Source organism: Aspergillus costaricaensis (genome assembly GCF_003184835.1).
Source record: "Aspergillus costaricaensis CBS 115574 unplaced genomic scaffold BO79scaffold_33, whole genome shotgun sequence".
Classification (NCBI taxonomy): Eukaryota; Fungi; Ascomycota; class Eurotiomycetes; order Eurotiales; family Aspergillaceae; genus Aspergillus; species Aspergillus costaricensis.
The window spans coordinates 145,712-172,268 of NW_020291833.1; the positions used below are offsets into that span (position 1 = coordinate 145,712).

The window sequence follows — 26,557 nt, forward strand, 5'->3', positions numbered from 1 at the left end:
AGCGGTGTAATTGACAACAATAAGAATCTGCCAGTTGGACACAGAGTCAATGATCGACGAAGGGCTAGGATGGTCCTTCCGAATTCGTGATATCTATGCCGAAATCAACAGTTCAGTCTAATGATCTTTCAGTGGGTATGTTACCATGGAGAACATATTTGATCTCGATAGACTTATCTACCTTCCGATTTCAAATGAATGCGACCGGTAGATGTACCAATTATGACCTTTGAGGCGATTTGACAACATTCTTCTTCCTGAGATTGCAGCTGGGCCAGTGTAACCATGCCATTCCATGGTTCGAATACAGCCGCTGAATACGAAACAGTTCTAGATAAATGAAGCTCAGAAGTGCCACCCCACGATCGGAATGTCGGTTTATCTCTCTGGGTCAACATTAACACAGCCAAATGCGAAAGAAAGACATACCCTCTGGTATAAATTTCCGCGGAGCGCAGCTCGAAAATCCGCGGAGCTGTACTCTGGTATGGGAATGTCGGACGGAAGCGGCGGAACGTCGTACTATCTGTGGACAAAGCTCCCTTACATCTCATTTTACAACCAAGACACATGCTACTGCTACAGTAATTCAGGCTATCTTCGCTGCTGTGTCAGTGTCATTGCTGTCGCAAAAGGCCGTCCGAACATGAAGCTATCCCCAAACACTTAACATTCCCGAAACCCGGGGGCTCGGCTCCAAGGCGAAATTCATGTGGAACGTTTCGTCGAATGAGCAGCCATTGATAAGACCCGGAGAGCTTATTGGAATGCTTTTTCGTCGCTAATCATTCTGTCATCATGCCGGGGTATCTATCGACGACGGATGCGGAAAACAGAATCAGCGCAAGGAGTCATGAAGTCATCGATATTGATACTGTAGTGTCTTCACTTCTGTATATAAAGCGCACGCGACCTCTAGCTAGAATTGGCTCCCTAGGCATCAGTCTCATATTTTCTTGATTTTCGTGGTCAATATCCCATAACGTAACAGAGGGTCTTCAGTTGGACTCTTCCATCCTAACTTTTCTATATCAGTGTGTTACTGCACAGCCAAGTCGTTCTTCCGACACTTCCTCCTCTCCCAAACAACTCAACCTCCCGGCGATCTCCATCAACTACACGATGGCTTCCGAAGTGGCGTACATGCACCCAGCCCCGGCTGTCGAGTCGCTCGTGAAGGATACCCACGCTGCGTTCACTGAGCCCTTTGCCCACGATGCCGTTCGCGCCATCATCTCGCAGAAGATTTCCAATCTCATCCTTCTGCCGGAGACTGATTTGGATGGAAACCAGCTTCTGAATGAGGCTGGGATGGGTTCCATGCTGACTGCCGAGCTTCGCATCTTCATCCACCGCACTTTCGAAGTCGACGTTCCCTTCGACGTGCTTTTCAAGAAGGCAACTTTGAACAGTTTGACCGACATGATCGCCCGGGATTTGCAGGCTAGTGCTTAGGCACATCGTTGTCGCCCCTTATTGTTGGGCTGACGCGACCGGAGATGGTTGCATAATGAGTAGTGATAATGTTAGTAATGATATGGAAGTGGTTTACCACTCGATGGTATATCTCTTAATTCAGAATCTGGTAGGAACGTCGTAGAGACAAGACATCAGGAATCCAGATTGTCTGGCAAAATGCTTTTCTGAACAAAAGAGGAGAGTCTTGAGGTCAGAATGTTGGAGCTGGACCCTTTCTGCTGTCACTTTCGTCCTCTCACACCACCGCTGTTTCATCCTCGCTGGCATCTCGCCCCCATTCGAAAAAGGGTCCTGCTGACATGCTATTTCCAAATCGCTGTGCAGCCATTGGGGTCCATTCCTTTCAGCTCGTATTCTAGAAAGTCCCATGGACTCCTTCCGTTACTTTTAGCGTGATGTTTGTTTTTTTCCTGGCTAAGTGAACACCATCATCGCCAATGGGTTTCATACTACGCGATCATATTCATTTCGCGTACCAAACCTACAAAAGTCAATGAGAAGAATCTTCACTGCTAGGGAAAACCGGATGAGACATTTCCAATCACGATGCACTTTCTGTCTTAAAAACGAAAACAATGCTGATCCTTTCCTGTTATTTCATTCAGGAACCGAAGATTGCTATCGGCCCGCTAAGTGGAGATCTTGCGAACGTGGATGACGCTCACCGACCAGCCCTAAGCCCGCCGGGTCATTCCGCCACGTACTGAGGCGCAAAACTTAATCGCACAAAAATAGACAAAACTGGCCGGATGTCTCAGGAACGGACCCATCTAACTACCGACACTTGAGGGCTGGGGCCACCATGCCATCGTCTTTCCGTGGATTGCGACACCTTCCGCTCGAAATAGTAGCCATCGTGCTTGCTGGTTACGTAACAGCTAGCTTGGCCTTGTTGGTTTTGGTCTACGACCTTGTTATTCCTTGTTTATCTTGTACGGCTCTTGCGAAAGTTACTTGAAGCTTTGTGGCTTCAGCCATTGCCGCAGAGTCTACGGTGCTGCGTAAAATGTTCCCGGCAGGCGGAGTGTCCAATGTCTTGTCTTGTGCGAAAACAAATACAAGAATTGCATTATGCCTTACTGTGTATTCTGTACACACACTACAAAAGCTAGGTCTCGAATTGGACGGCGGAGTAGGGGCGGATCCCATAGTCTCTATGGAGTCGATCCCTAGCCCAACTGCTCCGCAGGCTTACATAGGACATGTTTCTAGGCTGGTGGCGATTGCTGTCTGGTTCTGCGGAGGACCTGGACACGCTTCCTGTCCAACCATAGCACAATTTCAGGACCCAGGTCATCACAGCCCATTGGTAAATTCGAATTGCTGATCCGCACACTTGACAAAATATTCTGGATGATGAGTATTACTCCGGAGGATGATTACTTGGACCGGCTTCTAGCCCGACTAGTAAAGCTTTCAGTTGGGTTCAAGTGCACATCTAAGTGGACACCGGCATTTGTTCCTGGACGCTGTACCACCGGGCTCCGGCCTTTAAAGGACGGTTCCATCCAGAAATCTCGATGGCCAGATAATTCGAAAACTACAAGGGGAAATGTCACGCAAGCATGCTCGCAATTCCATGGTCGAAGATGTGGTCATTCCTGCCCATCTCCTGGCCGCCACCACCCAAGTAAATGGTCCCTGGGCAGCTCGGGATGACGAGTCCTCTGCGTCTGGACCTGGCCCTGTCCATCAGGCCATCCGCAATGAGGCATTGGAAAGACAGTTTGGTCAACTCCGCCGAGCAGCCAGTGTCAACAGCTCGCACCCACAGAAGCCTAAGGATACTCGCCTCCGGCGCCAGAGTGCACCATTAAGTGTATCTGGGATATCTACGATTGCAGAGATCGAACCAGCACAGCTCTCTCCCAACGGATCTTCTCATGTCCAGTGGCAGCATGGCCAGGACGACTCCGGAGCTCACAGCAGACAATTGAGCGAGTCTACTCCGGCGACGAGGGGTGACGCGTGGCCTCTTCCACCCCGACCTCACAGTTACCGTATCTCCCGCATTGAGCCGACAGAAGAGCCTCCCCAAAGGACAAACCGGCACAGTATATACGATGTGTACGAGAAAGCCAAAGAAAGGCGTGTCGCCCTGCAGAGGAAGTATTGGGTCCAGGTCCTTTTTGAATATACAGTCTATATATTCCTCTTGGCATTCATCTACTTTGTCCTCATTGGCATGCCTCTTTGGAGGGGTGCCGTGTGGTGGCTCTACTACGTAGTGCGTACCAAGTTTGTCATCCCAGGTGGATGGGGAATCACAATTGGCATTGCTATTCTGTAGGTATCGCTCATCGTCTCTACGACAAAAAACTAACGACTTACTATAAAGCTACGCGTTTACTCCCTTGTTACTTCTCTTCGAGAAGAACCCTCCCCCGGTGAACAGCGATTCCAAAGAGGCCGACCTTGAGGGCAATCGGAACTCAGCGAAAAGTACAGCCCTTTTAATTCCTTGCTATAAATCTGCCAATATCATTGGCCCTACACTCGACGCGGCGCTACACATCTTTCCGCCTGAAAACATTTTTGTCATTGCGAACGGCAACTCTCCAGAGCCATTAGACAACACTGAAGAGGTATGCCGGCCATACGGTGTTAACCATCTTTGGTGTCCAGTTGGAAGCAAGATTATTGCCCAGTTTGTTGGCTGCTACGCGGCCAAAGACTTTCCCCATGTTCTCCTGATTGACGACGACTGCGCACTGCCTCCGAACTTCCCTGTCGTTAGCGACCGACTGAAAGGCCGTATACAATGTATCGGATATACTATTAAGAGCGTTGGGCCAGAGTCCTCACGCGGAACCCTATGTCAGCAGGCGCAGGACCTGGAGTACAAGATATCAGGCCTTCAGCGTGCATTTGCCGGTATCCTCGGCAGCGCCACGTTCCCGCATGGAGCCATCTCTTTATGGAAGACCGACTTCCTCAAGCAGACCTTCCATGACCATCCAGGATTCTCTGTGTCCGAAGATTGGTTTTTCGGTGATAGTTGCCGTCGACTAGGTGGGCGCATTACCATGTGCTCCGCCGTATTCGTCGAGACAGAGACCCCATCTGCAGTCTTCTTCAGTTCAGGAGGCTCGCGAGGAGGTTTCGGTGAAATGACCATCTTCAAGCAGAGGTTCACGCGCTGGAATTTCTTCTTTGTCAACGGCATGTGGTACAACATGAAATATATCTTGTGCAGCTGGAACCTCGGGTTCTGGGAACTGGGTGCAAAGCTGTTTGTTTTCCAAGAGGTTGGTTCTATCACTGCGAAGATGTGCTATGGCACAGGAAATAAGATCTCCTGCTTACCCACTAAAACCAGGTCTACGAAACACTATTATATCTCCTCGCTCCCTTCGTCCTACCGATCTCTCTTGTTGTCCAACCAGCATTCTGCGGCATCATGTTGGGCGTCACCAACGGCTTGTATTTCCTGAACGTCATCATCTTCAACCTGGTACACCTACGCCTGAAGAAGGAAACCGTCACCTGGAAATGCTTGCTCCTCTACTACATGCCGTACAAAATCGTCCTCTTCATCATAAACGTCGTCAGCTGTTACTGGTCCCTGTTCAAGTACGCCCGGTACTTCGCCACGAGACATCCCAAGGTCATCGAGGATGACAAGGCTGTGGAAGTGGTGCTGCGTCTTGAAGATACCACGGAGAATAACAACGAACCTAAGCCGACGAACAAGGCACCGGGTCTTGGTCGGAGTTTCTCAGTGACTAAGGTCAGGGCTAGGAAGACTAGCAATGCCGGTGCGAAGCCATCGGGGCCTGGAGGGGTTTCTGTTGCTGGTGCTGATGGTTCTTGGATTTGATTGAACCCCTACTCTCATCGGTATATATTTAGACTATCTTATTTTACCATTAATGTACATAATTATTGTGAAAAGTCTATAGAATCGTTCAAGCGTATGGAAAGTTTATTCCATTGACTCTTCTCCGGGTTGTAAGGCACTAGCAGGCGGGGTTCTCTGGAAAATCAACCAAATTCAATGAATTGTGATGAGTATCCTATTCAAATATCCCCTTGTCATATCTGTGAAGTGTACAGAGGCCCATTCTAATCAGCATATTCCCTCTGGGAGAACCTGGCTCCTGTCACCTTAGATCTGCGAATAAGTGGATGAGTATAAGGTGCTACTATTCATTTCCAGTATGTTTTTCATTGCCAGAATGCTATTCACGCCCTCTGATAACCCGAAAGATATTAACTCAACCGGAATATTCCATCCACGCTTGCAGTGAACAGTCTGGAAGATCTTGAGCTTGCAATATGTCCAGGGAATTTGCCGGCGCTGGATTGGAACATCCCACAAATATCAATTGATATAACGCGCATCTGTGCCCATATTAAAGGGCTTCCTGTCTTGTACCAATTTCCTGACTCTATCCGGGTAGAAATCATGGTTCTCTTTGAGGTAGGCGAAGCCTTACACGCTTCTTCTTCGCGATAGGACGACCTTGGATCGCCTTCACTATCCTCTATATCTGAAGGGAATCGATGTACAACCACCTGAGGAAAGCCACGTATCTTCACATCCATTCTATAATGCATATACGTAAATGGCAACCTTCACTCCGATCATATGAAAGACTGGACTACTATATCCGATTCATTAGAAAAATATTCAATAAGCAGAAAGAGAAATTTAATACCGAAAACAATCATTATAAAGATGCAGCCAGCCCCCATCGGCCATCTTTCTCTTCCACACATTCGATCGATCTCAATCTTACGTACCCGTTTGGGCCCCGATAAAGAGATGACCCGTCCTCCATGTTCTATTATCCATCCCATAAAACATGGTACTGCATCATCCCATTGTCGCTCGAATCCAGAGATCTAGAGCTATTTCCATCAATTGAATGGGCTCTTGGATTATTCAGTTCTTGAGGAATCACAGAGCTTGCGAAAGCTCTTCACTATGTCTGGGAGGAAAAATGATCGAATACATGCACGTCATGCAGGCTACTACTCGATACATCCTTGCCTTGGGACTCATAAATGGTATTTACATGGGGTATTGATGATCTTATGGTCTTGCTAAGACTATGAGATAGACTTCATGATTGTAACCATGATTCCCTACATCCTCTGCCACACTCATACCCTTCTGCCTCGACCTGGAGGCATTTTAGAGGCTCCAATTTGATTTCCTATAGAACGACAATCGAAGGCCTTTTGAGATCGTCATTAAGGAGACGAGCAGTGACAAAATTAATACAATACTCAAGGACACTAGCAAAGCCACACAGTATTGCTACGATCCTGCCAATGTTTTACTGTGGCGTTCCTCAATATTTGCATATGGGGATACAAAAGAACCAGAGCTACCCTGTCCGTGGGTCAAGTCTCTTATCTACATCCAAAGGAAACAGAGAGAGAGTACAAGTACTATAAAGGGGCTGGAAAGACCCTCGCGGTCTTAAGAAGAAATCGAGGAGAAATGGGCGTTGTCAATAAGCCAAGCAACGAAGGCACATATACTATAAACCCTCTGAAAAGGCACATGCGGCAGCTATAAGGGAGTAGAATAAGATAGATCTACTCCATAATATACGGGGATACAAAGGAACAACAGCTTCCATAACCATGGGTCAAAGCACCCAACCCGTCTATTCAAAGAAACGGAAGAGTTATATGGGTCCTTGTGGCTGTCGACGAGGCTCATGGGGCAATTGAAAGATATTTGAAAAGAGCATGTGCCTAATCCATTTCTTTTTGAAAACGGTATAGGACCACGACATCTCTCTAGGTCAAACACTGCCGGCCGAGGACATGATGATTATTACGCCATACCACGCCCAAGGAATAGTACCAGCCAGTTTGAACACAGCCACATTCATCTTGTCACTTCTCATCCCCAGAGCATCGATCGTGTTAAACCCCGCCCCATTAGCCTCCTGTCGTTGAAGCCACACCCGTATCGCCCTTTTGCTTTAACTTTCTTGCGGTATCCAGCAAAAGGTGGTGCCGGTGTTAACCCTGACTGGCGGATTTGAGAAATCCATCTATTAGCTGTTCAGGCTGCTTATGGTAACACGGATTACTCCAATTCTACTGTATTCCACAGTCGCTGATAAACCATCCCTTCTAGATCAGGAAAATGCCAGACACCCAGCACCCAGGCACCTGCGGTGCGTGCGGAGTAGCTCTTAACTTATCATTCGAACATTCAAATGGGGAACCCAAAACTGTTTGCATGATTGATTCCGCGCACCTACAAGAGTCACCTATACTATTTGATATCATTGGTGTGAGCCTTCGCATGCCGTATATCTGCCTTAGGGACCGGTACCGGATAATGGTCAGACAAATGCTCGCCCGTTATTTCATCTACTACTGCGAAGCCTGCCCAAAACAATTAAGCGTCTCCGAGGTCGGCAAGGGGTCAAATGGTTGCGATATTACTGTGGAATATAATCGCTGCGGTGACTGTATTGATCGGACTACGGTGTCCGACGAACAGAGTACACAGGAGCCAGATTTTGCGAGGTCAGGGATCCTAATATCTCAATCGATGTATGACTGGATTACCTACTGGGCTCTGTCAGATCTTATGAGCCTATTCATGAGCAAGCTTGGATGTGCGCCTGTCTATGTCAAGCTTACAGATGTGACATTGGGCCTCTCATCAAGCTTTACATGTGGGGACATACAAGAACCAGGGCTGACGCAATAAGAACTGCACGGGTCTGATTAGCCTGCACTTCTGGATGGGCACCGCGGGCCCAAACGAAACTCAGCTAAAGACGATCGATTCATTACAAAGCGGCGAGGGCGCTGTTTTGATCCTCAATGCGACCGCGACGGATGGTCTAGGGTTCCATGAAGATCCAAGATGCATCACATCGTCAGGGTTTTTGAATGGAGCAAGTCAACACAGAAATAGCACGTCCGATACATTGACAAGAGGACCAGTACGGAAAAGGCAACTCAGCCGCTGTCTTGACGATATCTTGAAGGGTCTCCTGATCGAAGCCCTAGGAATGACAGTAATCAGACCGTCGGTACCTAATCACCACAAACCAAGAGAAATTGTTTCCTTCCCCACCTCCCCAATACTGCTTGCCTCGTCGTTCGGCGTTGCCATATCTATCACGACCATACCTGTTACAGATATGAGCTGGAAGGGGAAGCTCACTGCTGAGACATACATATCGTATAGAATATATGGCTCACCTCAAACCCGGAGGACAATATATACCCCTTTTGTGTTAAACCCGAAGATAGCTGAGACCTAGGCCAGCAAGAGAACACCGCTGCCAGGCAGCAGACTTCAAGGGCAAAGGCGAATCTGGCGCAATAGCAAAAATATGTCTAATAGGTTTAAGTAAACCAAGCATATTTCAGATGCCCTGCCCAATCGTGGCTGATCTGCCACCATATCTTTTGGCAGTCCAGTCATCTCTGAGCCTGTCGTACACAGAGAACACAGGGAATCTCTTGGCCCAAGTGGTCTAAGTTACTCTGTCCAAACCCCTGTCTTACCTCAATACATGCACAGGATTACACCTGTGTGTGCGGGGTCATACTGCAACATTCAAGTATTGAGTAAGCAGTTCAATCCTGCCTGATCTCTGGGAAAACTTTCACAGCTCAGGTCGCTGTTGGAGTTGCGGGCATAGAGCCAACCTGATATGTACATGAAGTCCGGGTGGACGGATCCAGTTACTTGATCCAGAGCATCACCAAGAAGGACCCGCTGAAACATCTAGAGGGTGAAAAACGTTTTGTTGTCACAACACTCAATTCCCTCGCTTCTGAGGATCTACATATTGATCGTTCGCCCGAAGTGGGACCCAGGAACTTGCACCGAGTTAGAGTTCCTGGTGATAAAGATGAACAAAAAGTTCCACAACATCACATAATTGTCTGAAATAAAACTGGCTTGCGAGGAAGACATCATACTTTGAATGAAAGAGTACGCAGCTCTACATTCTACTACTTATAAATCAGCGAATGTCTCAAGACTATCCACAAACAGCGTCCTAGAGCTCATTAATGTGGACTTTCGGGTAATACCGACATTGTTACAGATCTTACGCTGGAAACCACGGATGTGTCTTTATTGGATAATCACCATTTTCTTCTTCTATATCACTAGGAATTGCAGAGCCTGTGCTATAGTGCTGATACTGCTGATTATAATACTGCTCCTGGTGCTACCGAGTGTCAGGACCGGTTCTTATGGCTCACACTGGACAGGGTCGTTAGGTTTCAGTGGTGAAATTTGTTTGCTAAAAACATTGGGATACGCGCACTATATCAGTATCAATGACTAGGGAATAATTAGTTAGCTATGAACGCGATGAGTTCTATTACTGGCATTCGGGGTTCTGTGTCGAATTCTCGTTGTTATGCTCGGAAAAAAAAAAATACTTTAAATAGGAAAAGAATTGCAAATGATGGGGGCTTCTATATGCGGGATTGAATTGCCATGAGTGTCCTCTAATAATTCTATATGAGTCAAAAGCAATGTCACTATTTCTGGTAGCTGCCTAGTACTCCTATCGTAGGCTTCTTGTCGGTTTCCAGTCTAGTTTGTAAAGCTACAAGGTGCTAGGACCCCTAATGCCTGAGGTAAGTTTTGTTGTTTCGACGCTGCCTACTATCGTAGATCTCATGAAAAACTTGGGAATCAATAGCATGCTATTAGCTGACCCGTTGGTTATTGTACATATACTTTCCTCTTGATACTTAGAACACATGATTACCACAGGCTTCCTACTCGTCATCAGTCTCCATAACTCCACCCAAGCTGCAAGTATTGAAAGTACGATTCCACCTGTTGCTCTTAAGCAGTATTGCGAATCTTCTCATATTCGGGCAATGCCCATTTCACCATCCATTCCGACTCAAGGACCTGTTGAGCAGAAGGGCGATCTTCCGGCCTGAAGCGAAGCATAGAGCGTAACATCGAGATGAAAGCATCACGTTCTTTCGATTCAAAAGGCGGCATTCCCTCCCGTATTCGAGACTGCTGCATGTGTTTTTCGAACCGATCCTCCCATGCCTGAGTCGAAGATGCGGGAGGTTGGTGAGTCGACTTACTACCCTTGTCTCGAATTTCTGTCCATTTAGTGAGCCACTCGGAGGGCAGCGGGCCAAGTAGTTCGACTTGTTGGCTAGTCATGTCGTCATCGTTTGTAAAGGTGCCTTCGAATAGTGTTCTTTGTCCCATAATATCCCAGACGGTGCAGGCGAGTGTCCAGATATCAGATGAGAAAGTCAGAGGCTGGGTTGGCTCAAACCGGGCCTCCGGGGGACGGACCAGCAGAGGTGCATGAGACTCGAATTTTTGTTCTTGAGTCGGGCAGAATGCCTCACCAAAGTCTGAAAGACATATCTTGGCTTCTGGGAGCATCACATCCTCACTTGCGGCTCCGAGCCATATAGGTACTACACCATGTTGTGGCACCTCTGGCGGAATTTCTTGATCATCTAGTCGATTGACTGGCTCGAGAACCGGCTCTCCATACATTTCATACAGCATATCAGTCGACAGCTCGTCAAAGTCACGAGAAAGTCGGAGTAGAATATTTCCCCGATGAAGGTCCCCATGTACAATACCTTGGGAGTGGATGTACTGAACAGCAATCATGAGCTGCGCTACTATCGCTCGGGATACCTGAAGCTGAAAGAGACTGATCCATGATCCATTTTTTGCGTCTGACAGGCTCATTCGTGCTGGTCTGGTGACCAAGCATGTGTGATATCCATTGGGGCCTTGTATGTTGAAGATATCTGAGATTGTAGGAATCAAATCACGGTCTATGTGTGACGATTGCTTGGGTTGCGACAGTCTAGACAGCACGCTGTTTTCGAGGGGATTCGAATCCGCCGTACAGATTTTCACTGCAACATATCTATTGGAAACTTCATCGTGGGCAAGCCAAATGGTCGAATATGTACCATGACCGAGTTTATGAACTACCCGATAGCGATGGTGGAAACAGTCCCCAATTGTAACTGGATGATAGCCCCCAGCTTCATAATATTCTATCCTTTCCACATCTTCGATGGGTTCGTAAAGGACACGCGTGGTTTTCTTGACAGGTACTGTTTCTTTGTAGCTAGTTAAAGAAAACACACGAGAATTTCGACGGGGAAGAAATGGCTGGCTGGCTATGAGAGGGAGGCCATAACAGGGGAAGGGGACGGTTAAGCGTAGGGGCTGCCTAAGCAAGAGGCGTGGCTTTCTCATGTTGCTATTGCAGTATCAGCTTCTCGAAACTGAATTTATGCGTAGAATACGAAAAGCATTGACGTCAACTATAGAATAATGTGACCATGCATCAGTCAGATGCGAGTAAGAGGATGGATTGTGGGGAAATAGCGACAGTAAACATGCAGCCAAACACACAGCGGTAGGAGAAGAGACGGTGGAGCAGCAGCAGCAACACAGCATAGATCGATAAGGCACCCAAGCATTTCCGATCTGCGCCCTGATCCACCATCACATTCCAACGTTCAATGACAATAGAGAGGACAATAACTCAACGTATCAATCAATCAAACCAAGAAAATACTCAAATTATTGTTCAGGTACAAAGTCAGTACCCAGTGTCTTACATCCTCCATTCTGATTCGCGAATCCCAGCATCGAGCCTTGCTGTCGATCGCATCCCATCCCATCATCCCAGCCACCGATTAATCCCCCAAACCCAGTGTCAATGCGTTCCGCCCCGTCACTTCGTCTTTTCCATCCTTTTCTTCTTTTCATCTACATTCCCTGCCTCTTAGCATTTTCTTTCTGATCGTGAGGTCATTATCCCACTACATCCATGTCTACACCACCACCACCATCCCCTCGATGAACCATATCCATCTACTACAACTACTGCTACTACAACTGGATCTACCCGCCTGTTGATCCCCGCCTCCACAATAATCTTCATCTCCACCTCCACCATCAACAAACCACAATGACTCCAATCCCAATCCCACGAATACCACTACCACCACCAAACCTCAACCTCCACATCTCACTCCCCTTCGCACAAAAATCCCAACCATCCACTCTATCTCTCCGAAACATCATCCCCTCCGCCCTCCTCAAACGCTCCTCTGCCGCCTTCATCCCCGGAACCTACAATAGCAACGGCCTCTCCCCCGGCGCCGTCGCCGGCGTCATCATCGGCAGCGTCCTAGGATTCATTTTCCTCCTATACTTAATATTCCTCGCCTTGGGTGCCGGACGACGCTTCTCCAGCGAACCCAGTACCGCGACGTCGGCAACAATGTCGGAGGTGGTGGTGGAGGAAGAGGGAAGCTCGATTTCGCGACGACCACCGCGACGTCGGCGGCGCGAGGTTGTCGAGGAGGTCGTTGAGAGCGGGGGCAGTCGGCGGAGTCGCAGGTCAAGAGCGAGTCGGGGGAGAGATTCGCGCATTGTTGTGGAGGAGTCGGTTACCTCGTCTGGTCCGTCGAATGTGGTTGAGGTGGAGGAGGAACATTCCAGTGTGGAGGGTTCCGGGGGCCATGGGCGGAGGAGACGCAGTCGGCCGGGACATTATCGGGCTGTGGATCCGTTGGCGTATGGGGGGTTGACGGAGGATGAGAGTTTGAGGTCGTAGTTGCGGACCCCGTGTAGGGGGTGTGTTGAGGGATTGCTATTGTGTTTTGTTATATAACGCTGTCGACGTGATTTGATCCTGACCCTTCGACGATGATTTGATACCCTGCCCTGTGATGTTTTTATGATTATGTTAGAATTGCGAGTCAGTTTTGCACGCGGGTATGTCCATGCACACGGAACTAGAAATGAATAATGTTAATTACTACCGATATAAAAATGATTGGATTTCAACGAAAGTAAACCGACTCGAGTAGTCATCCATAGACCATGCGCCGTTAAGCGCCGACGCCAGTCAAACCTAACCTGACCTGACTGACCCGACTGAAAATCAACCAAATATAGAAACACAGACAAAACCCCGCGCGCGAACCGTGCTCCGTGAATCCTTGCGCCCAACCAAAGAATGGCAATACAGTATCAGTAGTAGTAGGCAATCGCATCCAATCTAGACGAGAAAAAACGCAGAGAACCAAATCCCAACAGTAGTTCAAAATCACCGAAGACAGCACTCCTCTCATCTTAGAACAGGATATCCAAGCAGCAACAGCAGGCCAATGCAGCCATTATACCCGCGCAGATACCACCTCCCGAGGATCCACCCCGGTCTTGTCCGGCGTAGTAACCTTGTTGCTGCTGCGGCGGAGGATAGTACATCGGCTGGCCTTGAGGCGGAGGAGAACCGTAGTATCCCTGCTGCGGCGGGGGACCATAGCCCTGAGGCGGATATCCCTGGTTGTAGCCTTGTTGAGGGTAGCCTTGTTGAGGGTAGCCGCCCTGCTGGTAGTAGTCTTGCGATGCGCCTTGGTGGTAGGGACCGGCGTCGTGGGTGGGAGGAGGGTAGGACGGAGGAGGCTGATCCTGTTGTTCAATATCGGTCAGTGGTGTAGTGAGACGTGGCGAGAAGATTGACTCAACATACAGGTTTGTTGTAGGACATCTTTGATAAGGAGACAGTCGCAAGTCTTTCAGACGCGATGATCAGGGATTATGCGGTCTTTCGTTGCGGTAAGGGATGCCTGACGGCGCAGTTTAGGCTTCTGGTAGGAATGAGAGTCTTCTCTATAATGCGGAATGTGCGGAGAGGAAAAAGAGGGGAGGGTGATGAATGTGAGGAGAAAAAGTCGGGAAAAGAGACGAGAAGAAGCGCCGAGCGAAACCAACGATTGATGGCAGCTTGGCGAATGGTCCGGATTAGGCAACCGGCTATGTCGGTCTACGCGGGCGGAATTGGGGATGTTGGGGAGGACAAAGATGTCGTGCAGATGCCAACTACTGGGCTTATGTGTCTACTACAGTCTCGTGATGCCAGACGAAACACACAAACATTGGAGTGTTTCTGTCACACAGCGTCTTGTTTCATCCGAGTTGCTGATGAAGCGTAGGCTGCCCTGAACGTGACTTCGCTACCGAATCGGTGGTTGGGGAAAGAGGGGAAAACATGACGAATATCTTATCTTGGCGTGGTGGCTGACGATGGTTGCCATTTTTAGTATTTACTGGTGACAGAGTGCTCGATATAATGGCAATACAAGTTGCAGCTTACAACAAGAACCCCCGATGGTCTAGTTGGTTATGGCGTTCGGCTGTAATGGTAATTATTGTAACCGAAAAATCACCAGTTCGATTCTGGTTCGGGGGATCATCTTTTTGGTTTTCTTTTTTCCTCTTTCTTGGAGAGACCCACGACTCAAGTAATAATGCACACCAACTCTCTATTTTTGTTTCCTGCTGTATAGAGACACTAGAGTGGTTCCTGACACGATTTAATCTTGCAGTTAGGTGGGCTTAGAATAGTAGCAGTATGTGTACGCTACAGGCTAGTATTAGTGATGTTCAAACGAGCCATACCTCAACCACAGCACTAATATATATACCCCTGAGATAGTATTGAAGAGTCAGTAGAAATCCTGACCAATGAAACAGCCTGCATTATTTCATACTTGCGGGATCGAATTATTGGGACCAAGAGTCAAGTACTTTGTAAGCTCCCCAACTCAGCTGGTGTTAATCATATCCATTATTGTCAATGTGGGCCACTGGCGAGGTGCCCAAGTACCTTCTGCATGTTTAGCGCCAATGATCCCACAGTGAGAGCCACTCAGCGGTCACCACATTGATCCGAGGCTGAGCTGAATGGTTAGTTCAGTTCCTATCACATATCAATTAAACAACGAACGCCTGGCGAGCTTCCTTCTTTCAGCCCCGCGTGCTGAAAACATCCAATCCAGTACCCCATCACTAATCGAGATTCTATTGCGACTACACCAAAGAATCAGCCCTCGTAGCGTCCCATGATGCCTCCCTGCAAGACTGGGTGTCTCTCGACATTGCTAGGGGGCTTCAAAAGAGAAAAACATGTTGAGGAGATGAGTCACAAGGTGGACGACCAAAAAGTCGAAAAGTCTAACGAGAAACCCCCTACGTATGACCCTCCCGGCAGCGACGCTCCTGACAACGTTAGCCAGAAAACGCAGATTTCAAGGGTTGATGAAAGACCTGCTATCAATGACAGAACGATCAGTGGCACTGCTGCTCACCACGGACACACCACAACCCAAGCGGCATCTATTCACAAAGCTCTCTGGGACAAGGCCTATGGCAACCTCAAAAATGACCCAGGAAAGGCAGAATACGTCTCAAGGTACGAGGAACTGCTTGCGAAGGTATTTTTGAACCAACCCACGACCGAGAAAGCAGTCGGAACGAACGAGTCTTCTCAACACCTCGGAGAAGAACAAATGAAAAAAGTGGTCGATGAAGGCCTTGCGAGAATTGAGAAATACAAGAAAGCCATTGAGCATTCGGAAAGCACTTTTAATGTAATCAAGCAGGTCAAAGCCATTCTTGACATTCCTCTGAAGAATGTCTCTCAGACTGCACTGCCGTGGGCCGTGATTTCATCTAGTGTTGATGTAAGTTGTATTTGCCCTCTATCAATCATCCAATACAGGCACTGATGAGCCACCAATACCACTAGATATTGCTCAAGCCAGTCAGCGCTGGAGCAGCGCTCTACAACGGCGTAGCTTATGCGGTTTCGAGAATCGAGTGGTACTCGAAATTGACCAACAAACTTCTATGTGAGGACAGCATAAAAGATGATCAGTCGCTACACAAAATACGAGAGGACATAGCTGGGCGAATCACGTCGTTGTATGAGTCACTGCTTTTCTATCAAATCAAGAGCGTCTGTTTCTATTACAAAAGGTATCAGTTCCTAGTGTGGGCTCGCGGATTGCTGGACCTGGACGATTGGAATGGCGATCTGAAACACATTCAAGAGGCAGAAGATGCTCTTGCCAGGGATTGCGCGCTTTTTGACATGGAATACATGAAGGGTCAAATGAGAGCGATGATCATGGACACCAAGACAGCGGAAGACTCCCAGGAATTTCAGAAGCGTCTGCAAGCTATACGCCGTGTGAATCCGCAGGCTACCTTAAAAACCATCGAAAGCTTAAAGGAGAGTGTCATGGATGACCTATATACTTGGATTTTTGATACTGAGCTATTCAAAGATTTTATTTGTTGGGAAGGGAACGCGCCTAGACGACTTTGGATCAGTGGGCAGGCTGGAACTGGAAAGACAATGCTTTCAATAGGCACTATAAAAGAACTGCAAACACAGTGCCTCAGGGGGCCAGAGCCCCCCACCATCCTATACTTCTTCTGCCAACACACCGACGCAGATTTGAACAATGGGGTTGCAGTACTTCAAAGCCTGGTGTGGATGCTTCTCCGACAACAGCCCCACTTAAGCTCACACCTTGATGAGCAATTCTCTCATTCAGGACAGAAATTCATCAGTGATCGCAATTCATTCGCTACGTGGTGTGATATTTTGACAAGTATGCTGATAGATTCAGCTCGTGTCATAATTGCCGTCGACGCTCTTGATGAATGTGAGGAAGGCTCGCGCAGGCAACTATTGCGATTTATGAACGGTATTGTTACCGAGGAGAAAATGTCCCACGTAAAATGGTTCATTACCAGTCGGCCTCTATTGGAGATTCCAGACAGCAGACCTGAAACCACACTACGTTACCATACGCTCCTGACGCTGGATGATCAAAACCTCAATCCCTGGATAAACTCTTACATTGATCGAAAGGTTCAGGCGCTTCGGAACAAAGCTAAGAATCAAGAGCGCATTCAAAGGATTCAAGATCATTTACGTGAACGAGCCAGCAACACGTATATTTGGGTTTCTTTGGTGTTCGAGGAGATAGAGAATGCACCCGAGGCCCGGTGGCAGAAAATCATTGAAGATACCCCACGGCAGCTGAATGAGTTATACAATTATCTGCTCAAGCAACTGCCCTGGTCGGAATGCAAAACCGTTCTGTGTGTTGCAATGGTGGCACGCCGGCCTTTGTCTTTATGGGAAATTGAGCAACTCACGGGAATGGAAACAGGTGTCAATGCAGGAAGAGACTATGTAACTGGGTGCAGGTCGTTCCTGAGTATTCGTGGCGAGACTGTGTATTTCATCCACCAATCTGCTCAGGACTGGCTACTCCTGAACCAGCACCAGCTTTGGGATGGATCTCCTCAAGACGCTGAGATTCTCAAGAAGAGCATCCACCGTGAGATTCTCGAAAACTCATTGAAAGGAATGATGGAGACTTTGAAAGAAAATGTATATCAGCTTCCTCATTATGGTGTCTTATCAGAAGAGGTGGAGACTCCCTCACGAGACCCACTTGCTGCAATTCGCTATTCCTGTCAATACTGGGCTTACCACCTCAAGGAAGGCGAGGTTATGACAGATACTATTGACATGCTTGGCTTTTTACGTCAGCGCTTTCTTCACTGGCTGGAGTCGTTGGCCTTGATGAAAATCATGCCCGAAACAGTGGGAATTATTGACATGTTGAGCTCCACACCCGCAGTATGTAAAGGCTGATGATTTTTGATTTTTGATTATGCTATGTCCCTGACACATCAAGCTTAGATGACGTCAAACCCTGAAGTACTCGAATTTTTGCTGGATGCAAAGCGATTTGTCTGGAGGCACCAACAATTGATTATGACCGCACCACTCCAAGTCTACGTATCTGCGCTTATATTTACACCAAAGGCCAGCTTAGTGCGAGAGACAGAAAGTATCCCGAAATGGATCGACCAGGTACCAAGCTTGGAAGAGGATTGGGGGTCTTTATTACAAACCTTCACATTTCCCACAGATGCATTTGAAACGTGTTCTGTCTCCTGGTCACCTGACGATCAATTGATTGCAAGCTTCCCAGATAGAGAGTTGAGGATATGGGATGTAAGAACAGGAAGCATGGTCAGGAAAATTGACGTTGAGGAGAGTTACAGGCCGGCGCATGATTTCAAGGAGGAAAAAGATGTGCCTTCCGTCACCTTCACCCCAGACGGTCAATTGTTGCTTGCACTAACACTGTATAAAGTGTATATGTGGGATACAGCTACATGGGAAATCTCGCATATAGTAGAATGTCCAGGTGCTATAAAGAGGATTACGGTATCTCCCAACAGCCAGTTACTGGCATGTTTCCAAAATGACGAAAAAATAAATTTATGGCAGAGAAACGGCACCTTATGGACTCTGAAGTGGACATACCAGAGCCCACTGGCAAGTCCGGAACGTGAGCTACCGGCGGGTCTTTCATTCTCATTTGATAACCGCTTACTCGCTTCTACTATAGATTTGAGGAGCATAGGGTTTTTGGACACTGAACTTGGCGAACTACAGGAAAAAATTGTGCATAGGGGGGTGACTGCAATCAAGTTTTTTAGGGACGGCAAACTTCTGCTAAAAGCAGCTAAGACTGTCGAAATATGGCGGCAAAGAGACAAGTGGGAACTGGACCGCAAAATTGATTTACCAGAGTCATTCAAAAACTTTGCAGTATCTCCCAATGGCAGGTTTATTGCACTAGCCAGAGCTTACTCGACAATTCTAGTGAAAGAGACAGGGGAGGGTATGCTGGTGCAAACTCTGGGGGGTAACGAAATCAGAGTTGAAGATTTAGCCTTCTCTTCAGACAGCCAATTTCTTGTGTCCAGTGGAGAGGATAATTTTACCAATCAAACAATCAGAGTATGGAGGATTGTACCTGGAAAGCTCGCCAAAGTCCCATTTGAACAATCTGGATCGATTGCAGGGGTGGCACTTTCTGCGGATGGCTCCCGGTTCGTGACAGCAAAATTTGGGGGTGTGATCGAAACATGGAATGGAGATATAGGAGAGCATCAAAGAACATTCAAGGCACCTGGTTATGGTGGTACTATTAGCAACTTGACTGTTTCGCCAGATAACAAGCTGGTGGCATGTGTGACTTACAACGGGCTCATCATGGTGTGGGACGCAGAGACGGGACAGATTATTGCGACGCAAAAGAGGAGACTGACGTCTCGGGACCATTACTCACCAGTTCAGTTTCAATTCTCTTCCAACAGTAAACTGCTGGGCTGGGTGAACAGCACGGGGACTGTCCGGGTATGGAGCATACGATCATGCAGCCTTTTGAAATCGTATCGATGGGGAGTTGAGGATTCCGTTCTTCGTCGAAGGGGACGGGAGAAATTGTCACTCATTCTCCAATCTCTGCAGAATGAACCCACCATGAGTGAGGAAGTTGAATGCAGTACAGAAGAGTGTCCCTCTCATAATGATGTCGCACATACTCCAAGAATAACCATCCAAGATGAATGGGTGGTCTTAGGAGAGCAGAGAAGCATCTGGTTGCCCCCAGAATACCGGCCTTGGCTCTCAAGTACAAGCTGGGATGCTCAAAGCAATGTACTAGTTGTCGGACCTCAATCTGGCAGCAGGCCTTACTCCATTCGGTTCAATCCACACAAGATGTCAGCTGGACAATTGCAACAGGACGATGCTGAGAAAGATTCTGATGCCGGCTTATCAAATGACTCGTCTATTCACTCTATTAATGAAGAATATGAAAGCGATGGTCTTTCTTCTGACTCGGAAAGCTCGGTTGATGGTCAACGATGAAGCTCAACTTGTTCTTCGCATGTCCTGCTCAACTCAGTCAGGATTGTTTCTATTGAGCTGAATTCTAGGTTTGATGTGCGTGTACGCCAATCATTCTTCAATTTTCTCTGAGCCTGATGATTTCTCAATCTACATAAACAGAGAATAGGATTGTTTGGCCACGCTTGTATCCTCGCAATTAGTGGTCTATATCTAGTCTAGGCGCATCAAGCTTTCATTACAGTTGATTCACACTTCTCTGTACTAGCTTGCTGTGATATAAAGCCAGATTGACCATAGGCAAATATGTGCTTTCAGTAAGCTTATTAGTACTGTCTCTTGACTGTATGGCTAGTAACTCATTCCCGATCCTCTAATGTCACATGAACTCACAAATAATGTATGGTTAGTAGCCTAATTTATTATATGTTACGAACTTAATCTGTTTTCACCTTTAAGTATTAATGCTCTACTGTGGCGCACTTTTAGATGCGCTTGCATCTCTGCTTCACCTTGTACTGCTGTCCGGAAGCTCGCAATAACAAGAAACCCCCAAAATTGATTTCAGCGAGGTCCCAGGGATCGATCAAATTACAGAGTTTTAAAATGGCAATTCCTTCCTTATCCTTTTTCTTCGGTCGACAAATCTTTACATGCCGAATGGTGCTAAGACTAATTCACGGACAGTGGGTCACTCATCGCTCAGCCCAATCTGAAACTGCGCCGAAGCTAATATGGATCAAGCATGGAAGAGCTAGGCTAATCGCGAGCCGACGAGGGTCTGGAGTCTACTTTGCACGCTAACACAGCACCGCCACAGCAGCCTAATTGAAGGCATTCGTCATCTACAACGACACGTAAGTACGCCATTCTCTCCAATCGTGAGCTCAACTCAGAAAATGACTTTGCGAATAGGGGTTCACATTGTTGGATAGCCTATGTTGCTGAAAAAAGCAGTCCGTTTCACACGAGTAGTCGCCTTTTCCCACGTCGAAGCTCGGGATATTGGTACACTATGAGGATTTAGACGTGATCCGGCAGTCAGGACAAGGATTCTGTTCAGTGTGGTGCCTTTTTTTCGTGCTGCAAACAGACAGTAATTACTCGAGACGAGCCATGGATATGTTCTGGCAACGGGTCTTGCCCGGGTCTGTCGGCTACGGAGCATACGTATGCCCCGGACAACCCTGATTTCAGAGGTCTATCAGACCCTTGGAATGTCCACCAGGTTGGGCAAGGGTCTGTATCAATGCATAATGGGACTCGACACAATTTGTCGGGCTCAGCACAAGTCCAGTTCCGGCACCTCTAGCCCGCGGAGCAACAGGAATATAAAAGGCAAATCATCCGATTCCGAACAAAGTATACACACTCAAAACCAATACAGATTCAATCAATTCATTCTCACTAAACCATATCGTCGTCCCGCTTCAAATATTTTTTGCTATGGCACAAACCCCGCGCAGCCTTGCCGGCCAGCCGCTCATTCGTGGCTTACGCGCTAACTCATGGCCGCATTGCGTAAGCGCTCCACCGAGTATGTGTGGCATCGATATCAACATCTTTTGTACCGTATGAACATGCATGAGCTGTTATGCTTAATAGCCATGTTATTTGACGGGGCCATTCGTGCACGAGTCAGAATTCGAAACCTGGTAGAAAGACGCAATCCACCCTTCTTGGCCTGTAGATCCCATGCAGCTACAGCGCGTTCCCTCACCATTTTAATTTCCCTTGCTATTCTCCGCGAGCCCTACGCCTACCGGCCATAACGGTTGGTTTATCTATGCTAAGCCGAATAAAAGCTTACGTATGTCTTCATTTTTTCGGCATGACCCCTTCGGGTCGATCAAGTCATTGCAAGAGCCGGGCTCCGCGGGGGACCGGTCAACAAACCAATGGAAAAGCCCTGGTATGAATCCTGATGCTTTTACTTATGCACTAGCTGACTTTTTCTGTCTTAAGGGGCTCCATGATACCCTGACGATCTAAGCCTATTGTATAGCTTGCCAGGTCATTGCTTGAATAAGATGGAGTGCGGACCCAGAGGGTCTTTCATCCTCCAGGGCAATTTTTCACGCGATGACTGAATCCCAAAACATGTCCTACAGAAACCTATCCAGTTTAGACGTCTCGGATAGGACAGGTCTCCCCGACTACGAGTTACACAATGTGCCTGTGGCACCGCCATATACAGCCACTGCGTCGGCTCCTGCAGCAGCAGGAGCAGCAGAAACAGCACAGAAAGCAACTGTTGCAAAGGGCGCCGGAGGACCGTGGTATGACCCGCGCTCATGGTCAGTGTTAACGAAATCGCTCGTCGCCGGGGGTCTGGTGGTTATCATTGTTGCGCTCGTCGTGGGCATCTATGAGGGCACGAAATCATCCTCATACCCCGACTACTCTGCCCTGAGCTATAAGCTCGCAGACACATACTCGGGCTCTTCATTCTTCGATGAGTTCGAATACTACACAGCCACCGACACAACAGACGGATTCGTAGAGTAAGCCTTTTACCTCCCCCCCTCCCTCAGATAATACAATCCCATCAAAGACCCTAACTAACCCTACACCAGCTACGTCGACAGCAACACCGCCTCATCAATGAACCTAACCTACGCCTCCAGCTCCCGCGCCGTCCTGCGCGTCGACACCAGCACCTCCAACCAAACCAGCGGCCGGAAATCCGTGCGCATCACCTCCAAGAAAACCTACAACGACGGGCTCTTCATCTTTGACATCACCCACACGCCCTACGGATGCGCCACCTGGCCCGCCCTCTGGCTCACCGACCCATCCAACTGGCCCGAACACGGCGAAATCGACGTGCTGGAATCCAACAACAAAGCCACCCACGGCAACGCCATGACCCTGCACACCTCAAGCGGATGCAAAATGGACGTGAAACGGAAAGAAACCGGCACAGCCAAATACACCAACTGCCTCAACACCGCCAACGATAACGCCGGCTGCAGCGTAACAGGCGCGAAAGCAACCTACGGCGAGAAATTCAATACTAACGGTGGCGGCGTGCGTTCTTTCCCCATCCCCAATCTATCCCCGAATCCATCCCCAATTCCCCAACCCACACATCTAATATAAATTACCAGATCTACGCCATGGAACTCCGCCCCGCTGGCATCCGCGTGTGGATGTTCTCCCGCGATTCCATTCCCAACGACATCTCAAACAGCAGCAACACGCCCGACCCATCGAGCTGGGGCGAAGCGCTCGCCGACTTCCCCAACACGAACTGCGATATCAGCTCGCATTTCAAGAACCAGAGTATTATCGTCAATATCGATATCTGTGGTGATTTGGCGGGCGCGAGCACTTACTACACGGATCTGTATGATTGTCCGTCGACGTGCACGAAATGGGCAGCGGAGAATGGGGCGAACTTTACCAATGCGTATTGGGAGTTTAAGAGCTTTAAGGTTTATCAGACGAGTTCGAGTGGGAATAGTTCGAGTAGTAGTAGTACTAGTACGGTGGCGGGGGCGTCGTCGACGGCGGGGTGGTATGGGAGTGAGACGAGTACGACGACAACGACGGCGGCTGGGGCGGGGAGTACGACGGGTCAGGATGGAGGGGAGGGGAGTCAGAGTGGTGGGCAGGATGGGCAGACGGGGAGTCAGGGGGGTGGAGGGCAGGAGGGGGGCAGTAGTAGTAGTGGTAGTCAGAAGGAGCAGGGGGGTCAGGGAGGGTATTGATGATGATGATAGTAATAATAGTAATATCAATTGACTACTCTTTTTGTTTCTTGGCTCAAGTGTCACCGTCCATGGATATATTGTATGATCGGTGAGATGGTATTTGGCTAGTGATCAGTGTGAAGCATCATAGAGATGATGGCATGTACAAGACTAGGACAAAGATAATGTACAAGTCTACATTCAATTCCGGTAAGTCATCATAATGAAAATCGCTCAACGTCCTACATTCATTCCGTACAACTTGCTTTTCCAATCGCTCATTCGTTACTTACACGACACGCTGCTAAACAAATCGCTGACTGAATGCTCCTGGCTGTCGCCAGTCTCGGGACTGGGAAAGATAAGAGAGGAGAATATGGTAAGACATGAAATAAGAAAGCATAGGTAGTAAGGTAAAGGTAAGAGGAAAAAGTCAATTACACAGAAGGAAAGGAAAAAAAGGAACCCAGCCGGGCTTGGTCCGTAGAAGACCAACCGACGCTGGTAGCACGGTGGATCACGCAAGAAACCAATACCCGTGCATATTGATTTCGGTTTTCGTAAGACAAAATGGGCATATCTCAGTAGAGGAAAGAGGAGTTAGTAGGGATAGATGGGTAGGAGTCGGGGTACACGACTCCTGGATGCAAAGAGAGAACCAAAGGATGACGCAGGGTGTAAATGTGTCAAATGCGAGTCTCGAGCTTTTGCAGATCTAACAATGAGCATGGCTGATGCAAGATGCAGATGCAATGCGATGCAACACTCTATGCTTGGCGGTTGATTTAGGCCTTCTCCTCGAGGCTGGCCTTCTGGAGCTCTTCCGACACGTCGGCAGCAGCGTCCTTCTCCTGCTTCAGCTCGGCGTCAGCGGAAACCTCGCCGTTCACACCGCTGTTCTTGAGAGCGGGCTTCTTGGCAGAGTCGGTGGCACCGTTGACGGCGGTCTCTTCCGCCTCGAGGCGGTCAATCTCCTCCTGGGCCTTCTTGATGTTCTGGACAGATATTAGCTTTGAATCTCGAGTAAAGAAAAGGCGTCTAACTCACCTCCTCGGTCTTAGAGGCCTGGTTCTTCTTCCACTCGGTGATCTTGGCGGCAAGCTTCTCGATCACAGCAGGAACATCCGACTGGTTCATGGGAGGGTCAATCTTAACCTTGGCGAAGTCCTCGATCACACCAACGTTGAGGTTGAACTTGGCCTCAGTCGGGGTACCGGGGGCGGGGCTGCCGTTGGCGCCCTTCTTGCCCTTCTTACCCTTCTTGCCGCCAGTGCCAACGAAGTAGTCCTCCTCGCGGTCCTCCTTCTTGAGAACCTTCATACCCTTGAGGTTGGAGTCGTCCACAGTACGACCGACATCAGCACGGAAGCTGGAGCCCTCGTCCTTCTTCTCATCGAGACCCAGAGAAACGAAGTCGTAGGAGGGGTTGAAGTGGCGGATCAGACCCTGAGCGGTGAGGATCTCGTCGGTGTAAGCAAGACGAGAGGCCTCCTCCAGCTTCTTGTCGGCGATCTTCTTGCGCTTCTCGCGCTCGAAGGCATCGCGCTGGGCCTTCTGCTTCTCACGGCGGACTCTCCAGGCCTCATCCTCGTACTCCTTGTAGGCCTTGCGGGCCTTGTAGTAGTTGTCCTTGATTTCGCGGATGGCGGTCCACTTCTTCTGCTGCTCGCCGTGGAGCTTGGTGCGCTCGTCCCTCAGGGCGTTGAGGTTCTTGAAGGCACTGTCCTGCTCGGCCTTGATGGCATCGAGCTCCTTCTGGATCTCGGAGTACTTGTCGCTAAGAGCCTTGGCCTCGGGGTTGTCGAGGGTCTTCTTGAGGGAAGCGATCTGGGTCTTGAGGTCGTTGATGACCTTCTGGGCCTCCTCCAGACCGGCGAAGTTCTTGCGCTGCTTGCGCAAGTTGGAGACGTCGGACAGAATCTTGCGCTCATCGACCAAGCGGAGGGTGCCGGAGTCGACCTGCTTCTCGAGGCGGGCAATTTCGCGGTCGAGTTCCTCGACATTCTTGAAGGACATGCGCGTACGAGAGTTGTTCTGTTCGGAAATGCGAGCCTTGAGGGTAGCATCGAGGGCATTGATCTTCTCCTGGGTGCTGGAGCGAGAAGCCTTGAATCCCTGCTGCTTCTGACGGATCGAAGACAGCTCAGCGCGGAGTTCCTGCTGCTTCTTCGCGGCGGGCGAGTCCTGGTTGTTGGGCTTGGCGGTCTCGATCTTGGCCTTGATTTCGGTCTTTGATATGTAGTTAGTTTCTGAGATCACGGATAGATGATATGTTGCATTGGTCTTGCGATTGGATGAAGAGCGGAACAGCAAAGCTGCAGTGTAGCGCAAAACAGTCCGAATAAATAATTAGGCAGAGAAAAGGCCACGGAGCGGTAATAAGTCACCGCATCCAAGGCGAGAAATGCGATTGCACGATGCCAATTAAAGCAGAAAGAGATCCTCACATACCAATTTGGCCTGAACAGCGGCATGCTCCTTCTCAGCCTGAGCGAGATCGGCCTTGAAGGCCTCCTCGTTGGGCTTAGTAGGCTTCACCTTGTGCTCCGTGGGAGGAGCGGATTTGGCGTCAGCGGCCATGGTAAGAGGTGGAGAAAAGCAATAATAAAACACTCAACAAAAAGAGCGTGATTGACCGAAATCAACCGGGAAAAAAGAAAGCTCCAACGAGCGGGAAGAAGGGAAAGGGGGAGAAGGAGGAGGGGGGGGGGTTGAGGGGGGAAGGAATGGAAGGAGAACGCTGGAGAAGAAGAAAGTCGGTACTCTTTTCTTGGTCTGGCCTTTGCTGGTCCAAAAGGCGGCGCTTACCGTTTGGCGCTTTTAGCGCTGGCCCGC

General features: G+C 48.7%; 8 protein-coding genes and 1 non-coding gene across 9 annotated transcripts; 6 read left to right on the top strand and 3 right to left on the bottom strand.

The window, feature by feature from the left end:
- Positions 1–1,122: 1,122 nt before the first annotated feature.
- BO79DRAFT_231666 (acyl carrier protein) lies at positions 1,123–1,455 on the top strand (the record flags this gene model as incomplete). Its single annotated transcript, XM_025684174.1, has 1 exon — positions 1,123–1,455. The coding sequence occupies one exon, from the start codon at positions 1,123–1,125 to the stop codon at positions 1,453–1,455; it is 333 nt and encodes a 110-aa protein (XP_025536049.1).
- Positions 1,456–2,888: 1,433 nt separating this feature from the next.
- On the top strand, positions 2,889–5,299 carry BO79DRAFT_273660 (glycosyl transferase; the record flags this gene model as incomplete). The annotated part of the gene is made up of 3 exons (XM_025687525.1): positions 2,889–3,765; positions 3,818–4,727; positions 4,799–5,299. Exons 1-3 carry the CDS (start codon positions 3,032–3,034, stop codon positions 5,297–5,299), a joined length of 2,145 nt encoding a protein of 714 aa, XP_025536050.1. The 5' UTR covers positions 2,889–3,031.
- Positions 5,300–10,212: 4,913 nt separating this feature from the next.
- Positions 10,213–11,692, bottom strand: BO79DRAFT_231668 (kinase-like protein; the record flags this gene model as incomplete). The annotated part of the gene is made up of 3 exons (XM_025684175.1): positions 10,213–10,273; positions 10,344–11,547; positions 11,581–11,692. 3 exons carry the CDS (start codon positions 11,690–11,692, stop codon positions 10,213–10,215), a joined length of 1,377 nt encoding a protein of 458 aa, XP_025536051.1.
- A 535-nt stretch (positions 11,693–12,227) lies between these two features.
- Positions 12,228–13,257, top strand: BO79DRAFT_210946 (uncharacterized protein). Its single transcript, XM_025682919.1, has one exon. It carries the CDS (start codon positions 12,414–12,416, stop codon positions 13,062–13,064), a length of 651 nt encoding a protein of 216 aa, XP_025536052.1. The 5' UTR covers positions 12,228–12,413; the 3' UTR covers positions 13,065–13,257.
- Positions 13,258–13,271: 14 nt separating this feature from the next.
- On the bottom strand, positions 13,272–14,164 carry BO79DRAFT_210947 (uncharacterized protein). The gene is made up of 2 exons (XM_025682920.1): positions 13,988–14,164; positions 13,272–13,926 (listed from the first exon to the last, which is right to left on the bottom strand). Exons 1-2 carry the CDS (start codon positions 14,001–14,003, stop codon positions 13,586–13,588), a joined length of 357 nt encoding a protein of 118 aa, XP_025536053.1. The 5' UTR covers positions 14,004–14,164; the 3' UTR covers positions 13,272–13,585.
- A 453-nt stretch (positions 14,165–14,617) lies between these two features.
- BO79DRAFT_t206 lies at positions 14,618–14,705 on the top strand. Its single transcript has one exon. It is a non-coding gene; the product is annotated as a tRNA-Tyr (tRNA).
- Positions 14,706–15,360: 655 nt separating this feature from the next.
- On the top strand, positions 15,361–20,048 carry BO79DRAFT_156317 (NACHT and WD40 domain protein; the record flags this gene model as incomplete). Its single annotated transcript, XM_025678815.1, has 4 exons — positions 15,361–15,978; positions 16,044–17,957; positions 18,021–19,532; positions 19,647–20,048. The coding sequence occupies 4 exons, from the start codon at positions 15,361–15,363 to the stop codon at positions 20,046–20,048; spliced, it is 4,446 nt and encodes a 1,481-aa protein (XP_025536054.1).
- Positions 20,049–22,127: 2,079 nt separating this feature from the next.
- On the top strand, positions 22,128–23,740 carry BO79DRAFT_239990 (glycoside hydrolase family 16 protein; the record flags this gene model as incomplete). The annotated part of the gene is made up of 3 exons (XM_025684978.1): positions 22,128–22,531; positions 22,604–23,057; positions 23,138–23,740. The coding sequence occupies 3 exons, from the start codon at positions 22,128–22,130 to the stop codon at positions 23,738–23,740; spliced, it is 1,461 nt and encodes a 486-aa protein (XP_025536055.1).
- A 553-nt stretch (positions 23,741–24,293) lies between these two features.
- bfr1 (putative nuclear segregation protein (Bfr1)) lies at positions 24,294–26,431 on the bottom strand. Its single transcript, XM_025689318.1, has 3 exons — positions 26,174–26,431; positions 24,770–25,951; positions 24,294–24,717 (listed from the first exon to the last, which is right to left on the bottom strand). The coding sequence occupies exons 1-3, from the start codon at positions 26,300–26,302 to the stop codon at positions 24,508–24,510; spliced, it is 1,521 nt and encodes a 506-aa protein (XP_025536056.1). The 5' UTR covers positions 26,303–26,431; the 3' UTR covers positions 24,294–24,507.
- Positions 26,432–26,557: the final 126 nt, after the last annotated feature.